This window comes from Rana temporaria, chromosome 7 (assembly GCF_905171775.1).
Source record: "Rana temporaria chromosome 7, aRanTem1.1, whole genome shotgun sequence".
In the NCBI taxonomy this organism is placed as follows: domain Eukaryota; kingdom Metazoa; phylum Chordata; class Amphibia; order Anura; family Ranidae; genus Rana; species Rana temporaria.
The window spans coordinates 73,439,055-73,465,544 of record NC_053495.1 but is presented as its reverse complement, the minus strand read 5'-3'; the positions used below and the strand labels follow the sequence as shown (position 1 = coordinate 73,465,544).

Genomic DNA, 26,490 nt, shown 5'->3' with positions numbered 1-26,490 from the left:
CAGCAACAAGAGCTCTATCATAATTTAGTTAGAAAAGGAAATGAGTATAAAAAAAATGAATAAAAGATTTTGGAAAAACAAAGAAAAGGAAATGAACTTAAAGAACTTATGGAACAAGAGACTAGAAGGACATTTCATATTATTGCAAAAGAAAAGCATATGTGGGGAAATAAATCCAGTAAACACCTAGCAAAAATGGTGCAGAAAAAGAAAACTAGAAATTACATAGAAAAAATTAAAAATAAGAAGGGTGAGGTGGTACAAAGGACATAGCAGAAACCTTCAAAAATTACTACGAGGGGCTGTACTCTGTAGAGAAGAAGGGCTTGACGGAAAGAGGAGAAAAAGGTCAAAACAAAAGAGTTCCTAGAAGGTGCAAGATTGCCCAATATCGGACAGAGTGAAAGATCAATCCTGGACAAACCAATTACTGAGGAAGAAATTAGTGGAGCGTTGGCGGACTCAGCCTTGGGCAAAAGCCCTGGTCCAGACGGGTTTACAACGCTCTACTTCAAAAAGTGTAAGGTGATTTTGATTCCAAGACTGTGTCAGTACTACAACGGACTAGGGACTGAATATAAAATGAGTAGGGAAGCCCTTGCAGCCACAATCATAGTAATTCCGAAGGAAGGGAAAGATGAAAGGCTTTGCTCTGGGTACAGGCCGATTTTGTTGCTTAATGCTGACACCAAAGTGTATGCAAAGGTACTAGCAGAACGATTGAAATGGCTGATGACCACACTGGTCCATCCGGAACAGGTGGGATTTATCCCTGGAAGAGATAATGGGGTGAGAGCACTGTTACTCCTTAGAAAGATGAAAGAAAATTAGTCCCCAGGGCTACTCCTGTCGATTGATGCGGAGAAGGCGTTCGACAGGGTAGACTGGGGACTCATGATTCAAACCCTGGAAACTATGGGCCTAGAACCTAGGATGTTACAGTGGATTTAAACACTGTACCACCACCCAATGGCAAGGATAAGAATAAATGGTAGGTTATCCCAGCATTTGAGATGAAAAACGGTACGGGATAGGGGTGTCCCCTCTCACCGCTCTTGTTCGTGTTGTCTCTAGAGCCCCTTCTGGCCAGTGTCCGCAATAGCCCCAATGTGAATGAGAATAAAGTGGATGAAAAAGAACATAAATTATCCGCTTTCGCGGATGATGTATTGTTCTATATTGTCAACCCTAGAACGTCAATCCCGATATTATTAATAATATTTAAACAATACGGGGATATTTCAAATGACCGAGATCCTAAATGAAAATATCAGCAAGTCAGAAGAACGGCTCCTAAGGGTGGAATGCGCTACGCCGGCTTAACTTGGAGAGAGCTGTCCCATATTCCCGGACCACATGCGTCCTACAATGCGCTCGCGCAACTTAAATGTGTCGGCGTAAGCCGGCGCAAGTGACGGTAGGAGGGATGTGGGCGTGAAGCATTCTAATGAACCGTGACCCCATGAAAATGATGTCCAGACCGAACGGAGCATGCGCCGGACGTGCTTGCCCTCTGCGCATGCGCAAACCAACATTAGGCGTAACTCCCCGCTGAGTTGGGCCGGCCCAGTGCATAAAAGCGTCACCACATGCGCCCAACGATCGCAAAGTGACTCCATTTATTCTGTTGGTGGTGTCCGTGATTTGGAGATTTAAGCTTTGCTTTGCTCTCAATCTCTCTGGGGTCCAGGACCATATTGTTCTCCCTATTAAATGTACTCTTCAGGTTCCCAATTTTGCTCTTCACATAATTGATGTCTGCCAAGGGGTACAATGGCTTCATCAATTCCAAAAGTTTCTCCATCGCTGCCTTCCTCTTGATTTTTATATGATATGTGCTATGTGTTAAATAAAAAGGCCTGGATTCTTTCCTAAATGTACAGAATATAACTGAGTACTGACATTTTATAGGTAAAGTTGATCCAGGGTAAATCCGATTGCCTCTCGGGGGATCAGGGAGGATTTTTTTTCCCCTGCTGTAGCAAATTGGATCATGCTCTCCTGGGTTTTTTTCTTGCCTTCCTCTGGATCAACTGTGGGTATGGAGTTGGGTGTAGGGGATTGTATTGTGTTTTTTATTTTGTTTGTTTGTTTATTTATTTTTTTGTGGTTGAACTGGATGGACTTGTGTCTTTTTTCAACCTAAATAACTATGTAACTATGTAAAAATACTTGGTTATGTGTTTTACTTCAAATGACAGTTTGGGAGCAGGCAGGTACATTTCAAAAATACAATGTAAAATTAACAAGGGACACCAACATAGTTGTATCTTTGATCATAAAAACTACAGGATAATAGTGTTGTGGTAAATTGACCCCCAAAAAAATAAAAAAATATTATTCTTGATTTTACTAGGAAAAAAAGCCTTTTTAAATTCGTTTGGCATTATTATCCCATTATAAAGAAGAGAAGGTGCGCTGCATTTCGAGATTTCATAAATTGTCACGTCACAAATGTGATATCTCCATTACGAGCGTTAGTTTTACAAGGCCGGCCGCTTCCGGCTCGTACTTGCTTCCGAGCATGCGTGTTTGTACTTTGGACTTTTGAAAATTCAACAACAGACCGTTGTTTTAAGCAGGTGGGAGAATGGATGGACAGCCGCACTCCAAAAAGTCTTGTTGAAAAAAGACGTGCTCTTTATTGTAAAAAGGAAAAAATGCACAGCACACAACAGCATACAGTGGGATAGACAGCTGACGCATTTCGCATTATCAACTAATGCGTAGTCATAGCTATGACTAAGCATTAGTTGTTAATGCGAAACGCGCCAGCTGTCTATCCCACTGTATGCTGTTGTGTGCTGTGCATTTTTTCCTTTTTACAATAAAGAGCACGTCTTTTTTCAACAAGACTTTTTGGAGTGCGGCTGTCCATCCATTCTTCCACCTGCTTAATTCTATGCATTGCCAGCACCCGTGTGATTCCTGAGTGGACATTGATTACCTGCCTGTGCTCACCTGGAGCGGCGGTCTCCCTACCTAACAGACCGTTGTTTGCGGAAAATTTTAAAGCCTGTGATCCAACATTTTTTACACAATTCCTGTTGGAAAATCTGATCATGTGTATGAGGCTTTAGCCTTACAGGTGCAGTCATCAGTCTGATATACCATGTTACTAGCAAGCAATGTATGGGTTCCTTAAAGCTTGCTCCTTGGAACATGACACCGATTGACAATTATTGTTTGGGGAATTTTGGGTAAACTTAGTAGGCAAGTTCCTGAAGTTACCCCTAGAATGCTGTGAGGAAAATGTTTTCATATTCTTTTATTTTTATTTTTTATTTTGTACCAAATGTGATTTATAAAACATGTGCTGTGTGTCTGTTCTCTCACCTCACCTAGACCTCATATCATAGTGGTAGCAGTATGTGGTGGTCAATGCTGGTGATCCTGTTTCTTCCTACTAACTTCCCATTGCATAATATGAATCAAGGTTACAGTCATTTCATGGAACACATAAGGCCTTAGCTCTAAACAAAGAAGGGCCCATGTGTTTGACTACATAAGAACATATCCCTCAAATTCTCTCTCTCCAAGATACAAACCTAATAGGTTGTCGGTGCTTTCATGCTACATATTCCTGCCATTCGAAGAATGGTGTTTATTTTGATATACTAAAATCTAGAATTGAAATACATACACCGTTTTATTCTAAATACCACTATGTCTTCATATACTAACACATAACTCTACTCTTAGGCCCCGTACACACGACCAAACATGTATGCTGAAACTGGTCCGCGGGCCAGTTTCAGTATACATGTTTGGTCGTGTGTAGGCGCGAGCGGGCCGAATTCCAGCAAACATTTGCCCGCCGGGCCTTTTCCCAGCGGGCAAATATTCCTGGACGTGTTTTAAAACCGTCCGCTGGAATCCTGCCCGCTCGGACATGTACGGTCGTCAGTACAGACCTACCGTACATGTCCGAGCGCCCGCCGTCCCTCGCATGCATCGAATGACTTTGACGCATGCGTGGAAGCCTTTAAATGGCAGGCCCGCCCACGTCTCCGCGTCATCGCCGCGTCATCGTCGCGGCGACGACGTGAACACGCCCCGTGTATTGTTTACGCGCGGACTTCTGTACGATGGTTAGTACAACCATCGTACAGAAGCCCTCTGGCAGGCATGTACGGTGAAAACGGTCCACGTCTCCGCGTCATCGTCGCGGCGACGACGCGGACACGCCCCGCGTATTGTTTACGCGCGGACTTCTGTACGATGGTTAGTACAACCATCGTACAGAAGCCCTCTGGCAGGCATGTACGGTGAAAACGGTCCGACGGACCGCTTTCATCGTACATGTTTGCTCGTGTGTACCGGGCCTAACTGGCATTGGTGTTTCTTCCACATTTCCCCCATTTGGTACTTACTGAAAGTAAAAATAAGTATTTACAGTTCCTTACGTGCCTCTATATGACTTTAATTTAGAGTGATTAAGACCTTTCCATTTAGAACCTTTTTTGCTGCTTGGTGTAAGCATATATTTTCACAGTTGTGGCATCAGAATAATGCTGTTTTTCTTGCCAATCCAAAAAAATATTGAGCATTACCCTACATTGATATTGCATTTTCCAGCATCAATAACCCACCATGGGTTGTTGAAATAAGAAATTAGCTTTTGTCATTGTCTGATCATTCCCATCAAACTGTACTTAAGGTGGATGTAAACCCTAATGCCGTGTACACACGATCAGTCCATCCGATGAGAACAGACCGATGGACCGTTTTCATCGGTTAACCGATGAAGATGACTGATGGTCTGTCGCGCCTACACACCATCGGTTAAAAAAACGATCGTGTCAGAACGTGGTGACGTAAAACTCAATGACGTGCTGAAAAAAACAAAGTTCAATGCTTCCAAGCATGCGTCGACTTGATCCTGAGCATGCGTGGATTTTTAACCGATGGTTGTGCCTACTAACGATCAGTTTTTTCCCCAACGGTTAGGAATCCATCAGTTAAATTATAAACAAGTTGGCTTTTTTTAACCGATGGTTAACTAACCGATGGCGCCCACACACGATCGGTTTTGACCAATGAAAACGGTCCATCAGACCATTCTCATCGGTTTAACCGATCGTGTGTACGTGGCATTACACATATACCCAGTAAAGTGAACGGCCTTGTGATACACAAGGATGAAACAAATCTCCCTACATAAGTTTTACATGCATATCTGCTGTCTTCAGCTTTATATATTTTTTGGAAACTGCACATTGTGTTAGATATTTTATCTTTCTGGTCAGAATTGGGAGTGGATTCTTGGCATACAGCCAAGACAGCTAATTGGAGGAAAGGCATACACCCCCACTCCACATGGGCAAAGGAGGGAAGGAATGTGCAGAGCTGTGTTGTGACAAGATGTGCTATCTGCTAATCTATTTATAGCTCCCACAACACAAACTTCAGGCTGGTTTTATCTTGGTTAATGGAGAACTTGTCAGTTATCATGCTAATAATAGAGCAACAGCAGAAAGACACAGGACTTAGGGCCAGATTCACAAAAGAGATACGACGGCATATCTCCTGATACGCTGTCGTATCTCTGTTTCTAACTATTCGACTGATTCATAGAATCAGTTACGCATAGCTAGCCCTAAGATCCGACAGGTGTAATTGTTTTAAACTGTCGGATCTTAGGATGCAATACTGCGGCCGCCGCTGGGTGGAGTTTGCGTCGTATTCCAGCGTCGGGAATGCAAATTAGCAGTTACGGCGGATCCACAACGGATTTTCGCGTTCGCTACGTCGTCCGTAGTCAAGTTTCCCGTCGCAATTTTAGTCGTTATTTGACCTGCCCTAACTTTCCACAGCAATCGTATTGCTGTATAAAGTATGGCCGTCGTTCCCGCGTCGAAATTTAAAAATTAACGTCGTTTGCGTAAGCCGTCCGGGAATACGGAATTACGATACGCGCGTCACCGTTCGAAAAAATGACGTCACTGCGCGCAAAGCACGGCGGGAATTCCGAAACGGAGCATGCGCAGTAGGTCCAGCGCGGGAGTGCGCCTAATTTAAATGGCACACGCCCATTTAAATTACGCGGGCTTACGCCGGCGTAGTTTTCATCGCAAGTGCTTTGTGAATCAGGCACTTGCGATGAAAACTTGCGGCGGTGTAACGCACTTCTACCTGAATTTGGCCCCAAGTGCTTTGGAGAGAGATAAGAAAACACTACAGATATATGTGCTATGGTCAAATTTTATGAATCAGGTTAACATGCTGTAAGCGACGTCTCCCGTCACCGATTGTGTTCCACGCTGAAACGCATTCGGCGACTGCGCACTGTAGTCATAGCCTGGCGCCGTATGCGTTCCATGCTGGAAGGCGGAAGTGCCGAGCGCAATCGGCGCTGTTCCTACTCACACATGTCTGCCTGCTATAAATTTACTCCGGTGCCAGCAAACAGAATTCCTTTATTGTCGGCCCTGGCTAGCCAGATGAACCCCAGTCCATGCTACCATCAAACTACTGCTTGCTGCTACACCCTAAGAATTAACCATTTACAAACCGGATCCATGCTATCATCAATACTTACTTGCTGTGGGGACACCCAAACCTATTCACCTACAAGAGACTATCATTACCTGATTTGATTGCCGACAACAATATCCTTCTACTACTGAGAAGCCTCATCCTCTACAAACGGATGAGTACCCTTACTACCATACTTCAAATGCTTGTGAATTACCCTGTTCTCATATTGCACATACTATCTATATTATTTGAACGCTGCTCTATTTAAATTACCACCTTGCTTGGAATTAGCTACTGTGGATTCATACTACTATTGTGGGACTTTTTCATACTAAATGTTCCTTGAGTACTCATGAAGATTACAGCTTGATTATACGTCTTAGTCTATATCTTAAAGGGACATACATTCCTAAGCCGTTCATATAATCACCAGCTGCCTCTCTCCAAAAATAGATTATTCTAATACAGTATTTTCTTATTCTACATGCATGACATTTGTTAACTGTAGAAAACGTGCTTCTGGCCTGTGTATGAAACATGTTGGCATATATCTTTTAAACTAGGGCTTGGACGTATGCAATTATATCTCCTCTTCTATTTCCTCAATGCATTCCTCTCTGTGTGACAGTTGATGTAATGAACCCCAAACTCTTCGCCTAAGATTAAGGGGTGACGCCTGGGGTCCAGTACTGAATGTCATATTACATTGAGAAATGCATTGACCCCATTAAAAATAATCTAACTGCAGTTGTGGTTCACACTTGTTCACCGTAGTTTGTGACACATGCACTTTAAACTATATACAAACAAGTTACAAACACAAGATAGGGTCTGTAGGTTTGAATGCAAGACTGAATAGGTACATTTTTTAAGTGTGGCTACAGCCTGTTCAAAAGAGGTCACCTTATATTCTGTCCCTGTGACAATTGGATTTTGAAACTTTTGGGTTGTTGTGGAAACCAGGATTGGTGATAAAGCTTCAGTAGAGGCACCTTTTTCCCATGATAACGCGTACAAACGACCGTTATTCATGTCATGCAAAAAAACAACGTTTTTCTCGGGATTTGTCATGATTCCTCTCAAGCCTGCCTTGCATACACACGTTCGTGAAAAAATTGCTCGAGCAAAGCGCGGTGACGTACAACACGTTCGACGGCACTATAAAGGGGAAGTTCCATTCGAATGGCACCACCCTTTGGGCTGCTTTTGCTAATTTTCCCATCTCATAACTTGCTTCTGAGCATGCGCATTTTTTCCCCTCGTTAAAGCGTACACACAACCGTTTTTCACTACATGAAAAAGAACGACGTGAAAAACAACGAGAAAAAAATAAAGCAGGTTTTAAAAACAAATTCGGGCATTTTTCTTTTTTTTTTTTCAAGAAAAATGCTCTGGAGCATACACACGACCGTTTTTCACCACCGGTCGTGTGTACGCGGCATTACAGTAGTAAATTTCCCCTCCTATGGCTAGATTTGCTCACTCCCTGTTGTCTCCTTCTGTTTGTAAGTAGGATGTTTGTAACACGGGGACTGCCTGTATTTGAAAAGCAAAATCTTCTTTCAAATAATTATTTTATTTTTTTCATTTTCTTTCAAAATACTGTCAAATCACACGCATTGTAACACTGTGTTCTCTTTATTTGTCTTTGATTTACAGTGCTGAAGCTGCTGAAAATGGCAACAGGCATGAGGGCATTACTGGACACTGTCGTACAAGCACTGCCTCAGGTAATAAAAAACCTGATTTCCCTGGTTATGATGTCATTAAGATCTGTTGTGGTCATTAAAGCTGTAGACAGAGGAGTGCTAATTGCACACTGTACTTGTTCATAAAGCTGGCCATACACAAATACAAATATTAAACCAGGTCCTGAAAAAATACACTTAATTGGTGGAGATGGGATGCATCCCTGTTCAGGTATTCTGACAGTTAAAGCGGGAGTTCACCCATTTAAAAAAAAAAAAAAATCTCCCCTTAGCTTCCTGCTCGTTCGGTCTAGGGGAATCGGCTATTTATATTAAAATATGTGCAGTACTTACCCGTTTTCGAGCTGCATCTTCTTCCGTCGCTTCCGGGTATGGGTCTTCGGGAGCGGGCGTTCCTTCTTGATTGACAACCTTCCGAGAGGCTTCCGACGGTCGCATCCATCGCGTCACTCGTAGCCGAAAGAAGCCGAACGTCGGCGCGGCTCTATACTGCGCCTGCGCACCGACGTTCGGCTTCTTTCGGAAAATCGTGACGCGATGGATGCGACCGTCGGAAGCCTCTCGGAAACCTGTCAATCAAGAAGGAACGCCCATTCCCGAAGCCCATACCCGGAAGCGACGGAGAGGATGCGTCTCGTAAACGGGTAAGTACTGCACATATTTTAAAATAAATAGCCGATTCCCCTAGTAATAACGAGCAGGAATCTAAGGGGGAAAAGTGCCCTCTAAGGGTGAACCCCCGCTTTAAGACGAGGTTGCTCTCAGAAACAGTTACATGGTTAAATAGTTAGGTTGAAAAAAAGACTCAAGTTCATCTAGTTTAACCAATAAAAAATAAACAACAACCATACAATTCCATATTACACAATATTATACCCACAGTTGATTCAGAGGAAGGCGAAAAAACACAGCAAAGCATGATCCAATTTGCTATAGCAGGGGGAAAAATTCCTTCCTGATCCCCGAGAGGCAGATATTCCCTAAATCAACTTTACCTATAAATGTTAATGTCCAGCTTTATTCTGTACAAAATAAAAATGGAAATAATTCAGGCTAGGGATGAGCCGAACACCACGGTTCGGTTCGCAGCAGAACATGTGAACAGGCAAACAATTTTTTCTAACACCGTTGGGACACGAACGTGAAAATTCAAAAGTGCTAATTTTAAAGGTTAATATGCAAGTTATTGTCATAAAGTGTTTGGGGACATGGGTCCTGCCCCAGGGGACATGTACCAATGCAATATAGTGTTTTTTTTGGGATTTATTACCAGTTTAAGTGGATTAAGTTAATAAACTCATTCTGTTATACTATTCTACATCACATCTGTGGGTAGATGATGGGAGTATAATAAACAGACTGGGGTAAAGCCATTTCCAGTGCTGGCAGGGAGAGGGAGGGGGAGGAGTGAGATAGAGGCCAGGGATTAAGGATAAAGGAGGGGGAATGGAGAGATGGGGGCAGGGGGAGAAGTAGGGAGAGAAGGAGGGTGCTGGGGGAGAGAGCGGAGGGGGAGGGAGAGAGCGAGGGGGAGACAAAGGGTGGAGAGAGGGAGGAGGATGGGGGAGAGAAGGAGGGTCTGGTCACATTGCTCATTTACTTGAATGGTCCTCGGGGGCTCTCAGTCAATGACTTTTCTCAATGTGGCTGTCGGCTTGTTTAATCTTTCCGTCCCCACATCCCCTTTACAGACGCAGCAGCACACAGGCAGGGAGAGAGGGGCGGGAGAAGGGATGTGTGTGAAACTCAGGCATGCTGGAGGGAACGGAGCAGCTTGGGGATCCTCTCCTTCCAGGACAGCCACAACTCCCGAGCCACTTGTCACTGCACACTGAGCCCATGGATCATCAGGAGGATTGAGCGGCTCAGCGGCCATCAGAGGAGCAGGTGGGTTGAACCACGCGAGTACTCATTCCTGCACCCGGAATGAAAAAAAGGGGGGGAGCACTCACATTGCCACATCCGTATATATGAGAGAGAAAAGGGGATTACTCAGAAAAGAATAACCAATGGTCGGACTTTGAAGGCAAAACTACAACAGAAATAGCAAAAAATATATGATTTTATTACAAAAAGTATACACCACACAGTGTTCAAAGATAAAAAACCATACATGATATTGAAAGTATGAGTTGTGTCCCCTGTGCATCTATGTGTTTTGCCGTGAGGCTTCTTCAGGACGAGCAACAAGAGGAGACAGTGACAGAGAACAAAATCTCACTATCTAGAATGAGATACACAATATTAGAACACTAAAATTTTAAATACATTATAATGGTTAAAAATAATTTACATTGCAGACATTCAACATGCATCCGCTCCAGCGACACGTAATCAGAATACCTTTGGATGTATAGCCAGATATATGAATATATTCAAGTAGCGGGGTGTAACAGGCACTCCGCATGCCTGTTACTTCCTGTATGCGTTCCACCCTGGAGCACATTACGGCGACCGTGGAACATGGAAGTGTGCCGCAGCAAACAGCGCTCTTTTCTAATTCAGTGCGATGCACTACACCTGGCCCTTGCCTATAAAGGCATTGAATTGAAATAAAAACATTGTTCTATTACTGTCAGCCGTAGCTTGGCCACGCTACCCATACCGCTGCCATCGCTCCCAATGCTGAAACACCGCTCCAGGCAACAACTACTACTTTTGTGCTGTTACACCTACTGCAACACAGAGCCATTGCTGGGGACAACCTTTAAGGGCTTCTTGCTGAGCACCCTACACCACGGAATCCCTATCTCCTTCATTGAAGCATGAAAACGGATAAGTAGCTATTGTATCACTTGTAGTCCTATAGGAAGCTCTTCTGCTTGTGTTCCATCTGATAGATTTGTTGTTACTTAATATGCCTTGTGGATATCAACGTACTAATTAGGATATACTGCTGTGTTAAGGACCGTTTGCTAAGGAATACCTTAAAGGGTCAGCTACCATCAAATTGCCTCTCATATGCAACTACTAATACGTGTGCAATATTTATCTCATATTTGCAACTAGAATTACCTGAGTTATATTGCCTTTTATATGCAACTACTGGTTGTCACTACAACTCCTATTTACTACGAGCTTGACATAAGTACAATTCCCTCATAGGCCTTGTCCTAATTTGTTGAACATGTTCGCTCTAACTTTTCTATGCTAGGGGTTGATGGTATTTTATACCATCTCCCTTAGTGGACTAATACATCCCTATATGCTCAAAGTGATATGATGTAGAGAACCCCCAAACTCCTGTTTGTGTGGAGTGACGCCTGGGGTCCCGTACTGATAATCACTTGCATATAGAGGTGTATTGGAATCTTGACCTTAAAAGTATATTATAAAATTTTAAACTCTAAGGTCTGGTCGCATGTTGTAATGCGTCCATCCTTAGTAGCTCAACGCCTTTCTTTATGGGACAGAGAGATGATGTAGAGATCCCCCAAACTCCTGTTTGTGTGGAGTGACGCCTGGGGCCCAATACTGATTTGTCACATAAAGAAGTGCATTGAAATCTATGCTAACCGCAGTTGTGGTTCACTCCCGTTCACCAGTGCTGTTACAGAATAATAGAACCATATCATGAACCCAGCGGAACTTGCAAACCATGTTGTCACCCTTACCCAGAGGGTGGACGCTCTCTGTACAAAATCTACAAGCAGAAAATCACGCCTTGCAAGGTTTAGTTGCCCTTACCCCAAATTTACCTCGTCTCCCCCCTGAACCTAAGATTAACCCACCTCCTCTTTTTTCTGGTGATCGAAAGACCTATAGAGAGTTCATTAATGTGTGTAAATTAATGTTTGAACTCCGTCCTCGCACTTTCCCCAATGATAGGATTAAGGTGCTCACCCTTAAATCCTATTTACATGGTGAACCCCGTGCTTGGGCAAATACCTACCTAGAAAAAGAGGATCCAATCCTAAATTCCTGTCAACAATTTCTAGCAACTATGTCTTTGCTATATGATGACTTCAATAAGCAACTCACTGCTGAAAATGTGGTTAGGAACCTCAAACAAGGTAGACGACCAGTTGAGGATTTCATTGCGGAATTCCAGAGGTGGGCCATTAAAACTGAATGGAATGATGTCACACTGCGTAACCAATTTCGCCTTGGCCTTTCCAAACCACTCAAGGATGAATTGGCTCGGTCAGATCTCCCTCTTACTCTTAATGACATCATACAACGTCCGATCACCATTGATCATAGGTTAAGAGAGAGACGAGCTGAACGTCAATTAAGTCCAATTACATCTGCCCCTATGCCTAAAAAATTTAGTTTGATTCCCGTTGATGAAAAAATGGAAATTGGGACTACACGTGCCCCACTTACCTCATCTGAAAGACTTTGTCGCCGCTCATTGAATCTCTGCCCTTATTGTGCCTCATCGGAACATGCCATCTCTTCTTGTCCTCTTGTAAAACAGAAAAAGGACGAACGTAAGCCAATTCACCTTTGCAAATTGTCTCGTTCTGTTTCTAAACTCCTTATATCTATTTACTTCTTATGTTACAGTGGGATCAAGTTAGAATTCCTGTCAAGGCTATGTTGGATACAGGCGCATGTGGTAACTTCATCAATTCAGCCCTTGTTTCTTTACACAAATTTCCAGACTCGAAGAAGTTGTCCCTTCTTTCGGTGAGCTTTATCGATGGAACAACTTCTGCATCTGGACCTATATTGTACCAGACTCAACCCTTATTGACTATTTGTGGAGATAACCATATTGAATTTCTGACCTATGATGTTATTCCATCTCCACTATTCCCTGTTGTTTTTGGTTTACCTTGGCTTAACCTGCATATGCCTACTTTTCTCTGGGATCAAGCAACTGTACTTCTGAATTCACCATATTGTAAAAAGACTTGTTATCAAGTTTTTTCACTGCTTCATCTTGCCCCTCAAGAGTTACCATTCCAGTACCTTGAATTTTCCGATGTATTCGGTGAGAAGAATGTGGAGACATTGCCTCCTCATAGGATATATGACTGTCCCATTGGATAACTGCAAGGTACCTCTATACCTACCGGTAGAATTTATTCCCTTTCTCAACCTGAACTTCAACATTTAAAGAAATATTTACAAGATAATCTAAAAAAGGGTTTCATTAAACCTTCTACCTCTCCTGCCAGTGCTGGTATGTGTTTTGTTACAAACAAAGATGGTAGCCTTAGACCTATCATAGACTATCGAGCTTTGAACAAATTTAGTGAAAAATCGCTATCCTCTTCCACGTATTCCTAAATTGATCGAAAGACTACAGGCTTCTACCGTATTTACTAAACTCGATCTTAGAGGAGCTTATAATTTTGATTCGTATTAGATCAGGTGATGAATTTAAGACTGACTTCCGCACACGTTATGGACTTTTCGAATGATCCAGCAACTTTCCTAAGCTTTGCGAATTATATTTTGGGTTGTGTAATGATCCAGCAACTTTCCTATGCTTTGCGAATTATATTTTCAGAGACCTTCTCAACATATGCGTAGTCATATACTTGGATGACATACTCATTTACTCAGATGACTTGATGCAACATCGAAAACATGTCAGATGGGTACTTGCAAGACTTAGAGCTCATGCCTTATACGCTAAACTTGAGAAATGTGTCTTTGAACAAACTACTATTCCCTTCCTCGGCTTTGTCATTTCTCCAAAAGGAATACAGATGGATCAGTCCAAAGTGACTTGCATTTCAAACTGACCTACACCTACTTCTAGAAAGGCTGTACAGAGTTTTCTGGGCTTTGCTAATTTCTACAGGAAATTCATAAAAAAATTCTCCTTATTGGTGAAACCACTTACTCAACTTTATAAACAAAGAAAAAGCCGCGCCCCAGCTAACAGTCCATTAATGTACACAGTCTATGAGGGTGTAATGTGTCCGTATTGAATGGAATGGTGCTTGTATAATGAAAAGAAGGTCCAGATCGTTCCTAACTATGATGGCTCCAATCCGCAACCCAATAACACCATACACAGAATGACCATCCCCCGGAAAAAATGACAAGGAAAGCCGCTTACCAGAAAGGCAAGCGGTTAGGGCAGATGGCTATAACCCAGCCTATGCCTTTTATCCCTGAGGTTTGCACCAGGAAGTCCTCCGTCCTCTGAATCTGTTGTCCTCAGCTCCACCGTATTTGTATGCAAATAAAACAGAGAGCACACATAGCGTGATACTGGGACAACTCCTAGCAATAGTGTCTAAGGTCCACACCACCTAGTGACAACTATCCATAAGTGTGCATACGTGACCCTCCACCAATAACAGAGGCCGCTTACCAGAAGGTGAATGGTTAAGGCGATTGGCTATGACCCAGCCCAGGCCTTTCTCCTTATAGTGGGGGGTCCTTCCTCCCCTCTGCGTGATGTCCTGGAATTGGTTAGTGCATGCAGTTCACACCACCCAGTGAACCTATCCGTAAAGTGACCCTCCACCAGCCAGAGAGGCTGCTTACCAGAAAAAAGACAATGTCAGGCAGATGGCTATGACCCAGCCTAGGTCTTTGGCTCCTTGCGGTGGAAAGTCCTCCGTCCCCTAAGTGTTAGGTTTCCAACTCCCCCGTTTAAGATGTATAAATGAAGAGAAAAACGCACATAGCGTAACTCTGAGACAGTAACTTTTAATTAAAAAAGGTAAAAGGTACTCACATTATGAGCGATTAAAATAAGTATGACAAAATTGCCGGCCGGCATAACAGGAGCCCTACTCCTTGCGTGGTGACGTCAATACGGACACATTACACCCTCATAGACTGTGTACATTAATGGACTGTTAGCTGGGGCGCGGCTTTTTCTTTGTTTATATTTTCTTCTGATTCACACGCCAGCTGCTGCCTAGGGTCAGGGGTGGGGAGACATTAGCGCGTTTTTTGTGTTTAATTTTGTATTCTTTCTGATAGTATCACCGCTGCTGTTTATTTATAGTTTAATCTATAAGGGGGATCAATATGGACATCTTTGAATTTAGAGCTAAGCAATTGCTAAACACCGAAGGTGTATTTGAATCCTACAAAGAGGATGAAGGTGATCTGGGGGGTTTATTCACTCGGCTCAAAAACCTTTTTATCTCAGAGAACCATACGAAGTGGGATATTGCCTACCTGGAATCATACATTAAATTGGGGATGGTTCCAAGGAGCCTAAGATGGGAGGTTCCCCCCCCAAAAAAAAAAAAAAAAAGGGGATACCGACCTCGAGGCTTGGTTCAAGTATTTTAATCAGGCAGGGATTTCATTCCTAGAGTTTCTCACAGATAGGAAGACAGCTAAACTGATCAGACTTGATGATGAGATCAAAACCATAAAGATCAAACTTGACCCTTTTAAAGAGGGACAAGAGTATAAAGAGAAATCGCTTAATCTTCTGAATCTTCTTGAAAAAGAAGATCGCGATCAAAGGAATAAGAAGAAAAAGAAATACAATAGGGACTTAGAGGACTATCAAAGTAACATAGTCTTTAATTGGCAGAAGAAAATGTTGGAGGAACTTAATAAATTAAGTAACACCGAGATGGAAGTGTCTGGACAAGGAGGAGGTGATGTAGGCAACTCTCAGGCGCCAATGACCCAGAATCGCAACCCTACCTATAAAATAGGGGGGCAGCAATCTAGACCTTCCCCTAGAAGGGGTCGGGGTGCCTATAGAGGACCCCCACCACCTCTCCCGAGGGACCAGGCACGCCCTATGGGACCACCTAGACCTCCTATTGGCCCGACAAACCAATTTCGAGGCTATGGGCCCCCTCCTAATTTGGGAAACCAATATTACAATCAGGGTTATAATGTATACCCCCAGGGACCCCGAGGGAGGGGATGGGGTTCGGGTGTTCCCAATGGTGGCAACACCACTCCTGTGGCCAATGGTGGCCCGAGACCAGTAGGAGAAGAGGATTACCCTTCACCATCATATCTGTACCCCGACTCTGGTTCGGGTTGGGATTATAATGTCCCTACATCAAATTCCTTTTTCCCCCTTAGGGATAAAGCTGGTCCAGATGGATACTTTGCCTCTGAACCATCCCAACTTTTTGCCCCCATTAGAGGTGATTGGTTTGCACCACCTCCTCCACCTTCTCTGGGGGCCCCTCCCCTGGGACCTAATGATCGCCCCAATTGGGGTTTTCGCAGACCAGGGCAGGGTACCAAGAGGTTGGGAGAAAGAGGAGAGGGAATAGAGGGGGGAGGCGCCACAGAGCAAACAAAGCGTCCCAAAATGTAACCGGGCAGGGTATTTTTAACCTGAGTTCCAAAGTCTTGAGTGACTCTGAGAAGTTAATACTGGACAAAGGGTTAAAATACGCTCCCCCTCAAGGTTTGAACAAATTCAGCACATATATGGACATCCATAGGTTCATTAGAAAAATTAACATCAAACGGTACATGAAAGGAATTTCAGTTTCCAATCAACCACCCATCACTAACTCTGTACACTCTGGCCTAAGGAATGCTTCTCTTTTCAACCCTCCAGGAGGATTGGCACCATCCCTGAGGACTTTCAGGGATGTTATGATTAGAGATCTGGAGCTTATTGAGACCAAAAAGGCGAGATTAAATAAAAGCCTACAAGAAGGATTAGATTCCCTCTGTACGAACAAGGACCTGGTTATTAGGCCAGCGGATAAGGGGGGAGGGATTGTGGTCCTCGACAGGGTAGATTACCTGCGAGAGATGCACAATATAGTGGATGACGTCAATACCTACTCCATTCTACCGAGTGACCCCAAAAACCGTTACAAAAGAGAGTTGGAAAAATTAGTGGAGAGGGGTGTTTTTGAGGGTATACTATCAGCTAAAGAGAAACTCTTCCTTATACCCCGGGCCCCTCGTACTCCGACTATGTACTATCTCCCCAAGTTGCACAAGGACCCTGTCTGCCCCCCGGGACGCCCCATAATAAGTGGGATTGATTCCATCACTTCCCGGGTGGGCAGATATGTGGACTTCTACTTGCAACCCCTGGTCAAAAAAATCTCTTCATATGTGAGGGATTCTAAGCACATTATGAACATAATATCTGACCTACCAGTTACCTCCAATCTTTGGATGGCCACTATAGACGTAACATCACTGTATATGATCATACCCCATGCCCTGGGTTTTGAGGCAGTTAAAATGTACCTGGATAGGGATTCTGGCCTACAATCAAAGCAGGTAGACTTCATTATGTCTCTGCTGAAGTTCGCGGCGGATTCAAACTACTTTTGGTTTGAGGACTGTTTCTTTAAACAAAACACAGGGGTGGCGATGGGAGCCAAATATGCTCCGAGTTTGGCAAATCTGTTTATGGCCAAATGGGAGGAGGATGTCATCCACCTCGAGGAGGTCCCCCAGATTGTTATTTGGGCGAGGTATATTGATGACATCCTCCTCCTATGGGCTGGTGAACAGGATGACCTGATTGATTTTATCGGGAAGCTTAATACCAATGACAGGGGCATACGTTTGAAATTCGAAGCTAGCCAGACTATGGTTCATTACCTTGATCTAAACATTCAAGTGAAGGAAGGCAAACTGGTTACTTCTACCTATTTTAAGAGTACTGATAGGAATGCCTTCATACCTATAGACAGCTGTCATCATGAACCGTGGCTGAAGGGAGTTCCCAAAAGCCAGTATCTTAGGGTGAGGCGTAATTGCTCTGACCTTGGGGAGTTCCATGTCCAGGCCAAGATCCTGACCGAAAGGTTTTTGGAGAAGGGGTATTGTTCTAAATCCCTACAGACAGTTCTCCATCAGGTCGCCTCACTGGATAGAAACGATTTGCTGCGTGATAGGGAGGTGGGAGGGGGGGACACCTTCCCTGAGGGGGTCCCTTTCATCACCTCCTATTCTATCCAGCATAGGGCTATCAAGCACCTTGTCAACAAGCATTGGCACATTGCCATGAATGACCCTCAACTTAAAGAAATCTTGCCCCCTAAACCCAGGGTGATTTTACGGGGGGTCCCGTCCTTGAGGAACAAAATCTCTACTAATGTTATTGACCCTCCCTTGAGGGGTTCAGGTTTCATGTTTGATCAACTAAAGGGGTACTATAGGTGTGGCCGATGCCGTGTCTGTACGTTAAATTCTAATAGACAGAGATGTGTTAGATCCTTTACCTCCACGGCAACGGGGAAGGAGTTTAAGATCAAACCGTGTGTGACATGTGCCTCTGTAGGCGTGGTCTATCTGGTACAATGCCCATGCGGTCTCCAATACGTGGGCCGCACCAAGCGGGCATTCCAAATACGTGTTAATGAGCATATCACAAATATATTGTCTGGGTTTAGGCACCATTCCGTTTCAAATCACTATAGACTCAAACATAGTAAAGATCCCTCCAACACCCTGTTCTTAGGGATTGATAAATATCAACCCCATTGGAGAGGAGGGAACTTGGTACGTGAAATCTCACAGATGGAAATGGGATGGATATTTCGCCTTAAAACTTATACACCCTTTGGCCTGAACATAGAAACAGATGTTAATGCTTTTATCAACAATGCCTGATGTAAGCCTAATGTGATCGGCTGTATGAGGGTAGGTGTTAAAACATTTTTTCTAATGTGGTTTGGTGTAGTCTAGGGCTTTAGACAAGCCCTGCCATCATATCTGGACTTTTCACTTTTTTACAGAGGTATTTACACTTTGGGGTTTTTCTATTTCTCTTGATATTAAAATTAAAAAATGTTGGGGGGTAATTAATATTGGACATATCATAGGTCTAGTCACTAAAAGAATTTTTTTTTAAGAAAGGGCTTTTGCCCCTTTACACACGTAAATTGATATTTATTATATTAATTGATTCACATGAGGTCACGCGTAAGATTTGCACTGGCACAGTGGATTGATGTGAGAGGGAATAAATTTACTTATATAGTCTCACACTAAGAGGTTTTTTTCATAAAATGTTTTTTAATATGATTTTGATTATTACACTGTTTAAATCACAGGACTGAGGGCTATAATATTTCCCCTCACCTGTTTGGAGTAGATCCACGTTAGGGAGTATTTTATATTTTATTATTTTTTCCAGACAACCAGATCTACACAACACAGGCTTCCAATAACTCCATAAGGGGGTAAATGGGGTCTGTTTGAACATCTGGTGCTGTCAAATTTTTGTTCATGCCTGAGATGGGGCTATCCCATTTATGCCCGATATGGACACTAGATGGAGGTGGTGAGCTCGCGTGGACTATTGGTGGAGAGAATGTCAGGTGCCAGGCATAACTCTCTCCTTGTTGATTTCCCCGTGATCTCCCTCCCTCCGTCACTGGTCCACTTAAGATGTTTTTGTTGTCCCGCTATGGAGGCGGGAGTACATAGGTTATAATTGGGATCTATGATCAATGTCACTCTTGAGGGTGCCTTACTGTTTTTACAGTTTTTATCGTAAGGGCAGGGTTTACCACATCAAAGATGGCGTACCTGGACTCATTACCAGCCGTTCACAATAGGCGGCTGGTCTATTTATAGAAGGTGATTACTGCATGGCCCTATTTGACAACGTCCAATAGCGACGAAACGCGTCTGAGAGGATCACGCAGTGACGTCACCACGCAAGGAGTAGGGCTCCTGTTATGCCGGCCGGCAATTTTGTCATACTTATTTTAATCGCTCATAATGTGAGTACCTTTTACCTTTTTTAATTAAAAGTTACTGTCTCAGAGTTACGCTATGTGCGTTTTTCTCTTCATTTATACATCTTAAACGGGGGAGTTGGAAACCTAACACTTAGGGGACGGAGGACTTTCCACCGCAAGGAGCCAAAGACCTAGGCTGGGTCATAGCCATCTGCCTGACATTGTCTTTTTTCTGGTAAGCAGCCTCTCTGGCTGGTGGAGGGTCACTTTACGGATAGGTTCACTGGGTGGTGTGAACTGCATGCACTAACCAATTCCAGGACATCACGCAGAGGGGAGGAAGGACCCCCCACTATAAGGAGAAAGGCCTGGGCTGGGTCATAGCCAATCGCCTTAACCATTCACCTTCTGGTAAGCGGCCTCTGTTATTGGTGGAGGGTCACGTATGCACACTTATGGATAGTTGTCACTAGGTGGTGTGGACCTTAGACACTATTGCTAGGAGTTGTCCCAGTATCACGCTATGTGTGCTCTCTGTTTTATTTGCATACAAATACGGTGGAGCTGGGGACAACAGATTCAGAGGATGGAGGACTTCCTGGTGCAAACCTCAGGGATAAAAGGCCTAGGCTGGGTTATAGCCATCTGCCCTAACCGCTTGCCTTTCTGGTAAGCGGCTTTCCTTGTAATTTTTTCCGGGGGATGGTCATTCTGTGTATGGTGTTATTGGGTTGCGGATTGGAGGAGCCATCATAGTTAGGAACGATCTGGACCTTCTTTTCATTATACAAGCACCATTCCATTCAATACGGACACATTACACCCTCATAGACTGTGTACATTAATGGACTGTTAGCTGGGGCGCGGCTTTTTCTTTGTTTATATTTTCTTGTGATTCACACGCCAGCTGCTGCCTAGGGTCAGGGGTGGGGAGACATTAGCGCGGTTTTTGTGTTTAATTTTGTGTTCACTTACTCAACTTACCAGCTCATTGGTAAAATTCACCTGGTCAAAAGCTGCCCAAAATGCTTTTCAACAATTAAAACATCGCTTTACCACAGCCCCAATCCTGCAACTTCCCAATCCAAATGACTATTTTGTATTGGAAGTCGATGCGTCACATTGCACTTTAGGCGCAATCCTTTCTCAGCGTTCTGCTCCTGATTCTCCAATTCATCCTGTTGCATTTCTCTCAAAAACCTTGAATACAGCTGAATGTAACTATTATATTGTAGAAAAAGAATTGCTCGCAATTAAATGCACCTTGGAGAACTGGCGACATTTATTAGAAGGATCATTACATCCCATAATGATTTATACTGATCATCGTAACCTACAATACCTCAAATCTAGCAAAACCCTCTCCTCTAGACAGCTGCGATGGAGTCTCTTCTTTGATAGATTTGACTCCTTGATTACCTACAGGCCTGGCGCAAAAAATGGAAAAGAAGATTCTCTTTCAGAACCTGTTGAAGAACTTCCTCCTCCATCCCTTCTTATTCCTTCTCATAAGTTTATACTTGCTAATCTGAATCTAAGGCCTCGTACACACGACCAGACATATCCGCTGAAACTGGTCTGCCGACCAGTGTCAGCGGACAGATCCGATCGTGTGTACAGGCTAGCGGACAGATTTCCAGCGGACAAATGTTTCTTAGCATGCTAAGAAACATGTCCGCTGGGAAGCTGTCCGGCGGACATGTCCGCTGGTTAGTACGTTTAACCAGCGGACAGAAATCCCGCGCATGCGTCGAATTGATTCGACGCATGCGTAGAAGCATTGAACTCGCGCGATAGAGAACGTCGGTGTCGTCTACGTCACCGCGTTCTCTGTCCGCGCGGATTTCGGTTTGATGGTGTGTACAGCCATCAGACCGAAATCTCCCAGCGGACATGTCCGATGAAAACGGTCCGGCGGACCGTTTTCATCGGACTGTCCGCTCGTCTGTACGGGGCCTAAAACCGTTACTTAAACAAAGTTTAATAATGCAAGATACTACTATCCCTCACGGCTTAACGCAAGATGAAGAAGGTTTCTTTTACAAGCATACTCAACTTTTTGTTCCTCCTTCTATGGTTATCCATATTTTGAAAGTGTTACATGATACTCCCCTAGCTGGTCATCCTGGAATAGAGAAAACCACTGATCTCAGCCAATGTTATTTCTGGTGGCCTAATATGACTAGCACTATAAAAGACTACGTATCCACCTGTGAGGTCTGTATAAGATCTAAACATGAAAGAAGACCACCTTATGGATTGCTTATGTCTTTACCGATTCCTACAAAACCTTGGGAAGCATTGTCTTTAGATTTCATCGAATTACCTCCTTCTAATGGATATAACACCATCATGGTAACAGTTGATATGCAGACCAAAATGGCTCATTTTGTTCCTCTTAAGAAACTGCCTTCTTCTAAAGAAACAGCGCAAACCTTACTGGACCATGTTATCAAATTACATGGTGTTCCTTCACGTCTGGTTTCGGACAGAGGTTCTCAGTTTATCTCCAAATTCTGGAATGCCTTGTGTCACATTCTTCAAATAGACCATAGATACTCCAGTGGATATCATCCTCAAACAAATGGACAGACAGAAAGAGTAAACCAGTGTCATGAAACTTCTTCCTCTCACTGAATTCTCTTATAACAATTTAACTATTTCCTCTACGCGTTATTCCCCTTTTTACGAAAACTATGGGTTCCATCCCAATATACTACCAGAGTCTTCATTTCTTACAAATGTTCCTTCAACGAATGATTATTGGTCTACCATTTCATCCGTATTACAAGTTTGAAACAAAATCTCAAAAATGCACAAGATCGCCAAAAAGTCTATTATGATCTTAGGCATAGACCTGCACCATCCTACAAAATTGGCGATCAGGTATGGCTCTCAACATATAACCTACGTTTGCATTTACCAGCGAGGAAATTCACCAAACAATTTCTTGGTCAATACCCAATCTCTAAAGTTATTAACCAAAATACCATGCAACTTTCTCTCCCTCCGGAACTTACCATTCATCCTTCATTCCATCTGTCTCTTCTCAAACCCTATCGATCTATCCAATTTCCTGGTAGGAATCCTCCTCCTGCACCTCCTATCCTAGTTCAAGGTGAAGAACATTATGGGGTTGAAGAAATTCTAGACTCTAGAAAAAGAAGAGGACGTCTACAATATTTACTTGGATGGAAGGATTATGGTGTACAGGAAGATTCTTGGAAAGATTCAGCGGAAGTGCATGCACCCGATTTATGTAGTCAATTTCATTCTACATATCCTCATAAGCCTTCGCCTGCTGAGATGCCCAGGAGGGTATCCCTTAAGAGGGGGGTACTGTAACAGGCACTCCGCGTGCCTGTTATTTCCTTATGCATTCCACCCTGGAGCGCATTACGGTGACCACGCTATGACATCATCGCGGGGCGTCCCGTGCGTTCCACCATGGAACGCGGAAGTGCGCAGCAGCGAACGTCGCTCTTTTCAAATTCAGTGCGATGCACTACACCTGGCCCTTGCCTATAAAGGCATTGAATTGAAATATAAACATTGTTCTATTACTGTCAGCCGTAGCTCGGCCACGCTACCCATATTGCTGCCATCGCTCCCCATGCTGAAACACTGCTCCAGGCAACAACTACTACTTTGGTGCTGTTACACCTACTGCAACACAGAGCCATTGCTGGGGACAACCTTTAAGGCCTTCTTGCTGAACACCCTATACCACGGAATCCCTATCTCCTTCATTGAAGCCTGCAAACGGATAAGTAGCTATTGTATCACTTGTAGTCCTATAGGAAGATCTGCTGCTTGTGTTCCATCTGATACATTTGTTGTTACTTAATATACCTTGTGGATATCAACGTACTAATTGGGATATACTGCTGTGTTAAGGACCGTTTGCTAAGGAATACCTTAAAGGGTCAGCTACCTTCAAATTGCCTCTCATATGCAACTACTAATACGTGTGCAATATTCATCTCATATTTGCAACTAGAATTACCTGAGTTATATTGCCTTTTATATGCAACTACTAGTTGTCACTACAACTCCTATTTAATATGAGCTTGACATAAGTACAATTCCCTCATATGCCTTGTCCTAATTTGTTGAACATGTTCGCTCTAACTTTTCTATGCTAGGGGTTGATGGTATTTTATACCATCTCCCTTAGGCCTCGTACACACGATAGGTTAACCAGAGGACAACGGTCTGAAGGACCGTTTTCATCGGTCAAAACTGATCGTGTGTGGGCCCCATAGGTTATTTAACCATAGGTTAAAAAAAAGTCAACTTGCTTTCAAATTAACCTATGGATTGGTAACCGATAGGTCAAAACCGATCGTTAGTAGGCATGACCATCGGTTAAAAATCCACGGATGCTGGATCAAGTCGACGCATGCTTGGAAGCATTGAACTTTGTTTTTTTCAGCACGTCGTTGTGTTTTACGTCACCGCGTTCTGACACGATCGGTTATTTAACCTATGGTGTGTAGGCTTGACGGATCATCAGTCAGCTTCATCGGTTAACCTAAGACAACGGTCCTTCAGACCGTTGTCCTCTGGTTAACCTATCGTGTGTACAGGCCTTAAGTGGCCTAATACATCCCTATATGCTCAAAGTGATATAATGTAGAGAACCCTCAAACTCCTGTTTGTGTGGAGTGACACCTGGGGTCCCGTACTGATAATCACTTGCATATAAAGGTGTATTGGAATCTTGACCTTTAAAAGTATATTATATCATTTTAAACACTAATGCCGCGTACAGACGGTCGTTTTTTGTTCCGCTCAGTCAATAACTTTCTTGGTGACTTTCTCATGGAAGATGGTCCCCCATCGTCTCCGAAGAAGTTTTAGCATCATCTGCGGATGTATGATTCCTTATTTTGTTTTTGTTTTCATGCTAATTCTTTTTTTTTTTTTATTTAGAAATATATTATCTATTTTTTTAGAGAGTATTTTAAATTTTCCATTCAGAGAAAAGAATAAGGGGATACATGTATTGAACCCAACGGTCCTCCCCCTCCCCCCCTACTAACCCCCCCCCCCCTCTCCATCTCGTTACTCCACTTTACTAATTTGTCCCAAATGCTACTTGAACTTTCTATGTCTCCCTCAGATTTTCCATGTATCCCCTAGTTTTTTTGAACTCGAACCAGTTTGCCCATTTACCCCTGTGGTCGGCATTTTCCTCATCCATCCCTTCCTTCCACTCCTCCCTCCTGTAGGTCTCCTCCACTGACTCCATCCACTCCCACACTTGTGGGCTTTCTACTTCCCTCCACTTTTTTGGTATCAGGCGTTTGGCTGCGTTGAGTAGATGGGGAATCAACGATCTTTTATATTCTTTTATACTCCCTTCTCCCCCATGGAACAGAACTACCCATGGGTCTTCTATTATCTCTTTCTTGGTTATATCCTTAATCAGAGGCAGGATTTTTTTCCAGTATTTTTTTATTACCGGACAGTCCCACCATAGGTGGGCCATTGTCCCCCTTACTGTACACCCTCTCCAACAGTCTGCTGACTGCCCTTCTCTATATTTGCTAGTTTTATCTGGGGTAGCATACCACCCCGTTAAGCATTTAAAATTCATCTCTGCAGTCCTTACATCTATTGCAGAGGTATGGATCATTTTTATTATTATAGTTGCGGACGTATTTCCTCTAGGTGCATCCAGTTCTCTTTCCCATTTTAGGATGTATTTTGGGATCTCCAACTCATCCCTTTTAAACAAAGACCTATAGATTTTAGAGATGTTGCCTTTTGAACTATCGGTAATACAGAGTTTTTCAATCGATGTATACTCCTCACGTGGTCGGAGAGGTAGCGGGAGACGCTTGATAAAAAGCGCCAGCTGCATATATCGCCATTCATCCAGCCTCATGGATTCTATCTTTACTTTAATCTCGTGGTATGTCAAAATCTTACCCTTGTGTATTATATCCCTAACCTGAATTCTATTTTTAATCCAATTCCCTCCCACCCCTTCAGTCCCTGGTGCGAAGTATTCATTATCTTTAAGGTCCATTAATGGGGAGTTATATTTTAATTTCAATTGTTTGTGTAATCTATCCCAAACCCGTAGTGCATTAAATGTAATTTCATGTGCAGAAGTGTCTAAAGTTCTATATTGTGGTGGATTCCAAATTATTCGCCCCAATTGTGCCCGTGCAAGTGCACGTTCAATATTAATCCCTCTTTTGTCTGGATTTTCTTTGGCCCACTCTATTACCCGCGCGAGAACCGCTGCAACGTAATATTTTCCAATGTCTGGGACCGCCAGTCCACCCATTTTCTTATTCTGTTTTAATACTTGCGCAGAAATCCTCTGTTTTTTGTTCTTCCAGATGTAATTCATCAGAAGGGAGTTTAATATTTTAATGTACGTCTGTGGCAATGCTACTGGGACCATTTGAAATTTATAGATTATTTTGGGGATTAAGACCATTTTTACGACGTTTATCCTACCGAACCATGATATTGGCCGATAGTAAATAGTTTTAATTTCTCGTTTAATTTCGTTTAACAGGGGGATATAGTTAACTCTATACATTTTCTTTAGAGAATTTACAAGTTTTATGCCGAGGTAATTTATTTATTTTTTCCAGGAGAAATTGAATGCCTTTTGGAGATAACGTTTTTCCTCCTTAGGGGTATTGACATTCAGGATCTCCGTCTTGGATACATTCATTTTGAAATTTGAGACCTCGCCATACTGTAAGATATTT

At 43.2% G+C, this 26,490-nt stretch overlaps 1 protein-coding gene across 1 annotated transcript in view; it reads left to right on the top strand.

Moving 5' to 3' along the window:
* The window catches only part of CACNA1I (calcium voltage-gated channel subunit alpha1 I), a 2,078,868-nt gene that overhangs the window by 1,667,505 nt on the left and 384,873 nt on the right, over nt 1-26,490 (top strand). Inside the window, 1 exon segment of the mRNA XM_040359583.1 lies at nt 8,140-8,210. Within this exon segment, the coding sequence (XP_040215517.1) occupies nt 8,140-8,210 (71 nt within the window).